At 43.5% G+C, this 10,476-nt stretch overlaps 1 protein-coding gene across 1 annotated transcript; it reads left to right on the top strand.

Moving 5' to 3' along the window:
- Positions 1 to 294: 294 nt before the first annotated feature.
- Positions 295 to 5,442, top strand: UBE2J2 (ubiquitin conjugating enzyme E2 J2). Its single transcript, XM_080631040.1, has 7 exons — positions 295 to 435; positions 2,083 to 2,213; positions 2,423 to 2,463; positions 3,309 to 3,411; positions 3,525 to 3,663; positions 3,909 to 3,989; positions 4,337 to 5,442. Exons 2-7 carry the CDS (start codon positions 2,083 to 2,085, stop codon positions 4,619 to 4,621), a joined length of 780 nt encoding a protein of 259 aa, XP_080487166.1. The 5' UTR covers positions 295 to 435; the 3' UTR covers positions 4,622 to 5,442.
- The last annotated feature ends 5,034 nt before the right edge of the window (positions 5,443 to 10,476 follow it).

The following is a 10,476-nucleotide window of genomic DNA, read 5'->3' as shown; positions in this document are numbered from 1 at the left end:
TGGGCTGGGGCCCTCCTCACCGGCGGGTCGGGGTCCCTGCAGCGCAGGAGCCGCCGTGTCCCGATCGCTCCGCACCGCCGAGGCCACCCCTGACCCGGCCCAGCAGCCCCAGGCCCGGTACCTCAGCGTCCCCTCAGCCGCCATGGCGGTGCCGGAAGCGGAAGCCAGCCGTCGGGAGCGGGGCGGTGCCTTCCCGGAAGGAGACGGCAGCACTGCGTTAGCCCCGCCTCGCCGGGCCGCCATCTTGGCTGGGAGCCGCGGTCGCGCCGCAGTGGGTGGCGAGGGGGTCGCCGCCCTGCTCTGCCCTTGTGGCTGCCGCTTCCTTCCTCCTTCCTTCTCTCCTCTGTTCTTCCCTCCTTCCTCCCGTCCCTTGGCCGCCGGCTGCAGGCAGGCGGGGCGTCCCGGCACCGGAGGGGCCTGCTCTAGCACCGAGAGGTGAGTGGGGCCTGCGCCGCTAAGCGAGCAGGGAGGCCGCGCCGGCTCGGTGCTCCCTCCGTCCTGCCCTTGCCGCGGCTGTAGCCGTGAGCTTCCCGCTTGTCCTCTTGCTCCTTCGGCTCTCGTAGTCGCTGCTCGTCTCTTGGAGCACGGAGCGGCCGCGCTTCCCCGCGGAAACAGGCGCTGTCTCCCGTTGGTGGGGTCGGTGCCCTTGTGTTGGCTCCCTGATCCATCCGGTGCTTGGTGGCCTGAACGCGGGCGAGGTGCTGCCTCGTTTATCGGGCTGTCGAGATGGGGAAATGGCTTTGCGGTCGTGGCTTCTGTAAATGCTGCCGCTTATTGTCTGTGTTTAAGATACGAACGGTCTTTCAGATAAGGCTTTGCGGGGTGTTAAAATCCCAAGACCTGGGCTAAGTGCTCTGTTTTCCGGTGCCTAGTGAAGGGCGCTATTGTTGGACTTAAGAACAAATACTTGTTTTATTAAAGCTACATGATTGAATCTGTTTTAAAGTCACAGCACGCTTCTTTAGGGAAAAATCCTTAATTTTACGATTTCAAGTGATGGCTTAAAACCGTGTGTATTTAAGGCAGAATACTGTGTTATTACAGTAATACAAACAATGGTTTACAGTAATTCTGACCAAACCCAGACTAAGCGCATTAATGTTGAGGAGGGTTTGGATATTTGACCACATAAAATTGTTCCGCATGGTTTGAATATTATTGCTTTAATAAACTCTACTGGTGTGTGTTCAAAGCAAAGGAATAGAAAGGGTTCCAGTCATTTAACATACTTCTTGTGCCCAATGCTGCTCTCCTGTTGTAAGCAGTAACTTATCGCTTTGTACAAGCTGTTTGTTAAATGTCCTTTTTGTTCTTGCTTGTATTTCCATAGTAACTTGCTAAGTTTCTAAGGGGGAAAGTGAGTTAAACAGCAGTTGCTAATTGGTGTGTGTTCTGTAGGTGCATTGTAAGGGCTAATGCTTGCTTTGTCTGGTAAGCAGCATGGAATTTCCTTTCTTCACATGGACTTGTCTGGTTTTGGCTGAGGGCTTTGTTTCTCTGGAAGGGAATAATCTGGCTCAGAAGTTCCCTTCTGTAAATTCAACTGACTCTTAAGCAGGGTTTAATGTAAACTGCTGCACCTCAAAGGCAGGAATGAGGTTATTGTGGGGTTTTGTTACTTATTTCAAATAATGCATGTGTAGGAACACCGAAAGGATTTAAAACATGAGCAAATGTATATAGTAGATAGTAACATGGAATAGGGAAAATAATTACTCAGACTAAGCCCTTTAAAACAGTGTCGTAATGATGTGTGTTCAGCCGAAATACAGGACTGGTTATTAAGAGTTCAGGTGGGTTCTATAGTGCACCTTATTTCCTGGTATTTAAACAGTGCTGCTCTGGAAGGAGTATTTTCCCATTTTGCCCATACCAGAGTCTCTTAGGAGTGTGTTGGTTGGTGTCCTGGTTAGGATTTTGCATGATTCTTGCCATGTAGAAGTTATGGTAACTTATATTTAAATAAGTACTCTGTAAAGTAGCTTTGGCAGATACCTGGATCTGTGTTCAGTGAGGCACAGAAGCTCTGTATCTATTAAGACTGTATTGAGATTGTCTTTATATATATTTCTTAACAACTAGATGAGCAACAACAGTAATAAGAGAGCACCAACAACAGCAACACAGAGACTTAAACAAGACTACCTTCGAATTAAGAAGGATCCAGTGCCTTACATCTGTGCAGAGCCCCTCCCATCTAATATCCTTGAATGGTAAGAATTAAAATGTTCTCTGTTGTAGAGAGAACAAGATTTTCCAGGTCATCAACTCTGGCTCCCTCACTCCTACAGATTGAATGGGAATCTGGGTTTTGGGAGGTGGAATATGAAACTTGAAGTGATACTGAACTTGATTTTACTAGGGAGGTTGTTGGCTGCTTGTATGATGGCTTAATGCTGCTTAAATGTCTTCTTTGTCTTAGGCACTATGTTGTACGAGGACCTGAGATGACTCCTTATGAAGGTAAAAGTTTGCTTATAGCAAACTTGTGTATGTGCTTGGTTGTGATTGACATGCCTGAGTAATTCCATGTCTGTTTGAATGGGCAAAATGTAACTGCTGTAAAGAGCTCTAGAAACTCTTAGTGCAGTTTCAAAGCTGCCTGGGAGTTGTGTGATAGCTTGTGGAAGAGAGGTAGTGGTACTGCTGTCTGTTAGTGGGGTTTCTGTTATCAAAGGTTCTAATAAAACCATGTTAAAGTTAAGCTGAGGACAGATAGCTTCCTATTAAATAAATGCTAAAGGTCTTGGAGCAGATAATTCACTTTAGATACTATGTAACAGTCAAAAGATAGTTTAACAAAGTTCCATTTTGTTACTGAATAAATGTTTTCAGTGAACTGAGATGCATTCTTTATGAATTTCTCTTGAGAAAGTGAGGAATGTGAAAACCTTCGTACTTTGTTGTAGTCACATATTTCACAATGTCTTCTGGAGCCTCTCACAAAATGCTTTTTGAAATCAGATTCCTCATAGGATTGTTACTTGCAGTTAGCTGCGTTTCTGGGAAATGACCCTGTTTGTATTGTGTTGAATACACTTTGGCTGGTTTTCCTTAAATGTGTTATGGGCTTGACAACAGAAAGTAGTTTGTAATAATGCATGGGAGAGGATTGCTCCAAAGTAAATCAGCTGCAGATGTGGCTTATTGTTATTTTCTATGTTTGAGAGGCGCAAGTTGATGACATTGATCTCTTTAGTGTGAGGGGGGGAAAAGGAGACAAAGGGGTTTACTTGGCCAATTTTGAGTATCAGCTTAGGACTTCATCTTCATGCAAAATAAGTAATTCATCTCTCTGTGTAATGCAGGTGGCTATTATCATGGGAAACTAATATTCCCCAGAGAATTTCCTTTTAAACCTCCTAGTATTTATATGATTACACCTAATGGAAGGTTTAAGTGTAATACAAGGTAAGGATTTTCTTCTAACACTTAAGCAATTAACACCATCTTAGCAATATGTATAATGCGTAATAATTTTAATGGCAAAAATAAACCACACTGCCTGTCTTATCCTTTTGAAGGTTGTGTCTTTCGATCACTGATTTCCACCCGGACACATGGAATCCAGCTTGGTCAGTCTCAACAATCTTGACGGGCCTTCTTAGCTTTATGGTGGAAAAGGGCCCCACACTGGGCAGCATAGAGACATCAGAGTTCACGGTGAGCTCCAGAACCTATGATGTGCCTTTTGTCAGCTTAGGGAATGATGGGTGTGACCTAGAGGTTAAAACTACAGGCAGCAGCTGGTGTTTTGATATCCGGAAATGAATGTGTTGCCTACTGCAGACTTGTACAGAACACTAACCCTGTAAGATGAAGAGAACATAACTTGTGTCTAGAAATGTCTATTATAGTGAATAACTTTGTTTACATGCAAGTGCTGATGATTTTTGTTTCCTCCACAGAAAAGACAGCTTGCTGCACAGAGCTTAGCATTTAATTTAAAAGATAAAGTCTTCTGTGAGCTCTTCCCTGAAGTGGTGGAGGTAAGGGAATTAATCCATGCAATAATTTGGTTTCCTGTAGTTCTTCCTGCGTAACTTCTGAGAATGGGGGATAGCTTTTTAGGGTATATAACTTCCCTGCACAACACTGATACTGTAGGTGTGTTGTCCAGGTGCTTACATTGTCACTAAGCAGGTAACTTGAAGTTAGAGAGACTGTCCAGATGCATGTAATGCAGTTAAGTTAGTTTAAAAGACCTGCAATGTAAAGAAGTGTACCGTATCCTTTTCCTAGATTTAAGGTAAGAGCTTGGGCTCTGAAATGTTCTCAAAGCACACAATAACTTCACCTCTTCCAGCTATTCAAGTTTTCTTTCTTCTTTCTCCAGGAGATTAAACAAAAACAGAAAGCACAAGAAGAACTCAATAACAGACCACCATCCCTCCCTTTACCAGATGTTGTTCCTGATGGGGAAGCACACTACGGGCAAAATGGAATACCCCTTCTGAATGGGCATGTACCCTTGGCACCTGCCAATCATCCAGGTCTCCAACAGGCCAACCGTAACCATGGACTTTTAGGTGGAGCTTTGGCGAACTTGTTTGTTATAGTTGGTTTTGCCGCCTTTGCCTACACAGTCAAGTATGTACTGAGAAGCATAGCCCAAGAATGAGGATAATAAAAGAAATCCAAGACCAAATTAGTGGTAGTTGCAGAATGAGTGGGACTCTTTGGGCATCTGACTCTGACACTGGGGGAAATACTTGTTTTACCAAGTTGCAGGTAAAACATTGGTTGGCTCATGGGTTATGTTTGGAAAATGGAGTAGTTTTGATTAGTCAGAAAACTAAAAGTTCTGTGCACAGTTCCTCTTGTCCTCGCTACTGTCTGGTAGTGGCTCACAAACAAGTCAAAGCATTATTGATGAGACACGACCATTTCTAGTGCTTTGATTTTTATAGCAGTTCTCCATCTGTTACTTGAAAATCTGAAGCAAATGAGGCTTTTTACTTCATGGAACAGTTTTTAAGATGTCACAATTTATGCATATCACATTTTACTTTCCTTAGGGGAGAGTCTGTACAGGGGTTGAAATGATTCAAGTAGAGATTCCATGTGGACTTGCTAAGGGTTGGGTTCATGTAAACATTGATGCTACAGAAGATTGCTGGTTTCTTTTATAAAATAGAATGACGATCATTTCATATCTAGTCAGTAGTGATTAGATGAGTGGGACAATAACACAGTGTGTGTTAAATGTGTTGTCTAAGTTGTCACAATGTCATTGAAGGTCTTATTTGGGCTACAAGAAGTGCAGTTGTCAACCTTTAGGCAATTGAATTGGTCTCTCCTGGGGATACCCATATCCAGTGTTGTTTTGGGTTTGTTCACCGACAGATTTCCATCTGGGAGACGTTACATTTGAAGCTGTAATACTTAATTTTGATCACAAGGTGCCACTGGTGAAATGAATAATAAAACTGCACACACCAACAGAGAGTTGATTGTGTATTCAGCAAAACAACTTTGGATTTCTTGGCCTTTGGTAAATGGAATAACCCACGCCCTTGTGAAGACTGAAAGATGAGTGAATAACAAACCAGCTTCTTCAGAGTCAGCTGAATTAATCTGAAGTGGCACTAGCTGAAGTAGACCCTTAAAGTTAGTCCCACTTGCTTACTTGGAAGACTTGCATAAACTCTTAAACACCACCACCACCACCAAAAGCTCAAACCTTGCTAATTCATCTGAGATTCTAGAAGTTGTTTTGCTTTTAGGCTTAAGTTCATAACTCTTCCCCTTCAGATGACTGAAATACCAATGTTTGTTCATGGGATTATTCATGGATACTCTTTGAGTAGTTCAAAGTCTGCCTGAAATTACTTTCTAAACTCAGTTTTCTCCCCCCCCCCCCCAATTTTATCCAAATACTTTGTTTTATCAGAGGCAAACTTACTGTGCCTTTCATATTTGACAGTGATGCCTCATCATCTAGGGAAGAACACGCTGTTAATGCTACAACAGCCTGCAAAGGTGATGGCAGGGCAGGAGGCTCTGCATCTCACTGGCTAGTCTTATCTATTCTGAAGAACCCAAATAAATATTACCTCATCTCTCTTAAGAATGTTTTCAAAGCTGTTTTGTTTTCCCTTTCAGATTTGTTCTCTCTCTGCTTCTTGGTATCCTGAATTGTAGCAAAACTGTTTTGTTAACCCATGAGGATGCAGCTTAGAGCATTAATAAACGTGACCAATTCTCTGCGTTAGGTAGGAATGATCAGGACTAGCAGACCAGCTCTGTACTAAAGAGATCTTAAAGCTGTTCCTACTGAAGTAAGGAAGGGAAGGAGGTGGGGAGGAACTGGAAAAGGCTGGATGTTAGAATGTGTTTATAAATCTTTGATTTTTTAGATTTTGTTGTTTTACCAAACCTTATTTATAACTATTTTTTAATTTACTTCTTTGTGCTTCATCAGCTCTTGTGGAAGGAGAAGCGCCAGGTGGATCTATCTAGAAACAATTGTGTTGTGTCAGTCTGGGGGTGTCCTGGCTTTCCTGCAGTGAGAAGGGTTTTCAGAGTGGCTTGTCAGGCTGGTATGTCTCCTCTTTCAAAGCACATGGACCTGTAGCTGGGACTGTAGAGCCTCGTAGATTTTAGTGTCATTCAGACATGCTTGTGTTCTCGCAATGCCTTTTATTCCCATTGACATCGCCTACAGGCAGCAGCTTAGAATCAGTTATCTACATTTATCTTCTTATGGAAGTTCTTTTGTCCACATACATGAAGACAAAGGCAAGGAGACCTTGGCCATGGTGTGTTTGCATCTTCTGATGTTTTGCATTTACCTAACCAAGGTAGAAGAACTAGCAAAGACTGGAGATGCTGAATAAAAGGCATTTTATTACGTGGCAAGAAGTTGGCCTTAAGGAAGACGGGGCTCCTGTTCTTAGCAAGTGCCACCATTGGAAACAACAAAACTTCATTTAAACCCTGAACATGCTGCATTTATTTTGAGGATTGGTTGTATTTAAGAAACAAAACTTCCATTTGCAGTTTCTCTTCAGTACCCTGGGTTCAGAGAAAGACTTGACAGGTACTTCAGGTGTCAGTTCTTGAAAGCTAAGAGCTGAGTGAACCCTTCCTGATACATCGCCTTGCTCCTTGCTTTGGTAACAGGAGATTTATTCCCTTCTGTGTAGGTTTTACTCTTTGTTCTGTTGGTTTTACATTCATGTTACCGAAGTCATTAGATGGAGGAAACCATTCTTTGCCATGCAAAACTATGACCATGCCCTGAAGCAGTGCATTATTTAATGTGGTACTAAACTAAAAGCTGTCCCTCGATACATGATACTGGAACAAATGTCTGGCCCTTTACTTTCATGCTGCAATTTCTGTCAGCCTGTTACATATGGGTGGGAGGGAGGTTTTGCAGCTTGAATCAGAAGCATCTCAGTGGTCACCTTTAACAACCTGGATTTATGGATAGTCAGAACTTTTCTCCCCCCCCCTAAAGTTTCAAGGTCACAGGAGTTCCCTTCCTTCAAGCATGTACTGAGGAGTAGAAATGACTGCATTGTAAAGCTGTTTGTTCATAATAAACATTCATGATGAAATTTATACTTTCTGTGGGACTGTTTTTGGGAAGGAATCATTGGGAAGCAATCATATATATGTATATGGACTGTAAAACAAAACCTATGGCAGAACTGCAACAGGGGGACTAATAGTGTACAAGATGATGCTTTTTTTGCTGCCTGTCAAAGGTCAGATCTTACTGTTCAAGGCAGAAATAACCATGTTTTCAGTGGAAAAATCACTTACATGCACAGTCGAAAGGGAGGCTATTGAAAATGACCTCAGAGCATTCACATCATATTGAAAAGACTTTGCTGGGTGACAACTGAGGATGCTTTACTGGGATTTACCAAGAACCTGTTATTGCCTGTGCCCCCAACAACGTCATTTCACACCTTGGCTCTCCAAAGAGCCTGTTGCAAGAGAAACCTGACGATGTTTCCCCATGATGTTGTTTCCAATATGATGCTTCCAAACATCTTGGTGATTCCACAGGCTTGCCACGAGGTGGCGTAGCGGCCCCGCGGTCGCTGATGGCTGGGCTAGGTGAGGAATGGGGGGGAACCGGACCATGGGGTGCAGAAGGCAGCTGGAGTGGCCCTCAGCGCTTGTTCTGGCTTCCCAAAGCTGCTCTTATGTCTGCTGGCTTAATTAGGTCTATTCTAACAGCCTGTGTGTGTATAACCTGATGAACAGCTTGAGTTTGTGTTGGGGAAACTTCATACCAAAACCAAAGGCATTTGTGATGGGGATGCTCTAAACTTTTATCTGCCATGAAGTGGGAATGTGTGTGTCAGTGAATGATAACGTGCCTTCTACTTTACTGGCTTAAAAATCACAGCCTCTGTATCAAGGCTTAGGAATTGTTCAGTATATCTACAATGGGCAACTCCAGGAAAATCCTAGCTTTTGACCTTTTCCCCTTTGGATATTATCCTTAGCTTAGGTAAGGTTTATCCCGAGTAACAGGGGAACTGCATAAGTAGAGATTGACAGATCAAATCACAAGTTCGTTGCCTGACTATTCAGTTTCCTCCAGCTTTACACGCACTTGCAGTGTTTGCAAACACTGTATTTGGCTTCTTGGGCACAGTTTTGATGTGTAAATGTGGCTTCTTATAATACCTTCCCTATGTCAACTCTTTCCTCATGCAGAATTGATGTTGTTACAGTCTTTTATCTATTCCCATTATTGCTGCAATGGTGCTGAGCTCAAAGAAGAAACTATTTGTGTTTTCAGTCACTTTGAGATCTTGGTTTGCTGTGCTGTGAAGTGCAGTGTTGGCCTATTACTGCTTTTAGTTGTAAATGGGGATGGAATGTTGTTCCTGGATTAGCAAGACTCGGGTGCTTGGAACTGCTGCAACTTGGATGTGAGAACAGCAGCAGCAAAGTGGAGTTATCTACAGATAATACAAATGCTGAACTGAAGGTTGGAGGGGAGGTAACCACTGTGCTGGCACTCATTTGAGTCCAACAGAGAGAAAACGACGCAGTTGGGAGTTAGATACAGCTATCGAGTCACTTTGCCTTGTGCTTGCGAACGTAGCTTGGCTTCCTTCCCCTCAAGGGTGAGGATTTAGTCTTGGGATTTGGCTCTTGGAATGGGAGAGGAGATGTTGCAGACCGGCAGCCCACGAGAGCGATTGTCCCATTCCAGCCTTGAATGTCATTCCTTGCCATGGTGTGTGGATCTGTCAGGCTGTTTAGCTGCGATATGACAGATTGTCCTATTAATGTGTCATCAAGTGCACTTTTACAAATTCATGGCTTGTCTACAAGTAACCTGAAAAAAAGAGGCTGAAGTAAGAGAAGGCGCCAAAGAAAGTTAAATATTATTAACAAATAAAGTCTGCCACGTCGTTTTGATGGAATGTGAGCTTTTGGGGGATGGGTGATAGGCTGTTAACTATTTAGGGTCTGTGTAACCGCCCTTCTTACTCTCTCTTCTCTTTCCCAAACTCCATTTCTCCCAAAGGATGCTGTAAGACAAACCCCAGACTGTGTTCTGCTTCTTCATGTTGTGCTTGGGTTGTTCATGCCTCAGTTTCCCTGAGCTTACACATACCAGAGCATCCTGATCCAATGAAGTCCTGACATTACAGCTTGGATTACAGCAGGTAAAGGGAGTATTAAACAAAGCAAATCTATTGCTTGCTGCCTGCATAAAGGACCTCAAACTATGTGAGCTTCCACCTCTTATCATTCTTGGACTTCCTCATGGTCCAGCCTCAGAGACATTCTTGCATCACGTCCTGTATCTGTAGAAAGAACAGGAATGTTGTAGGTGGTGGGGAACTGACAGAGATCTGCAAAGCGCTTCAAGATCTCCCTTCTGAAATGCTCGTAGATGTGTAACCTTGGGGTTTCAGTTATATTTAATAAGGAGCCCACCCTCCTGTAAAGGAATCAGCACCCACTGAGCCAGCATCTAATGAGAGTGGGGGGAGATGTATAGGACACAGCTAAGGAGAGTGTAAAGCAGGAGCAGTGATGTGTCCATGTGTGGGGCGATGCCGAGTGCATATTCCAAGCCACATATTTTTAGCTCTACCACACGCTCACGTCGAGTTTTACAAACTTCCCAGAAGAATGGTGATTTCTGTGCGATACTGAAGGGGAGGTACGGAACAGGGCTGAGGGGAGGGAGCAGGCAATGGGCATTGACTTAAATCTGCCTGGCACACGGGCCAGCTCCACTTATCAGTGAGTCTAATAGGAATGTGAAGAGAATAGGCTTGACAGCTCATTAGAATGTGATCCCTCCTCCTTTTTTTTTCCCTTTTTTTTTTCCCCTTTCTTGAAGTTGATGGAAACTCATTCAGGAAAGGAGTACTTCTTTGCTGAGGTAAAGCAAAAGCTGAGGAGGGTTTTGCCAGTGTGCAGCAGGGGAAAGGAGCCGCGAGAACAATCAGATGTGATCTACAATGAGAGGTACCTGAAAGCTTC

This window comes from Psittacula echo, assembly GCF_963264785.1.
Source record: "Psittacula echo genome assembly, chromosome: 17".
Classification (NCBI taxonomy): domain Eukaryota; kingdom Metazoa; phylum Chordata; class Aves; order Psittaciformes; family Psittacidae; genus Psittacula; species Psittacula echo.
Note: the sequence above shows the minus strand (reverse complement) of the source record. Positions and strands in the feature narration are given on the sequence as shown.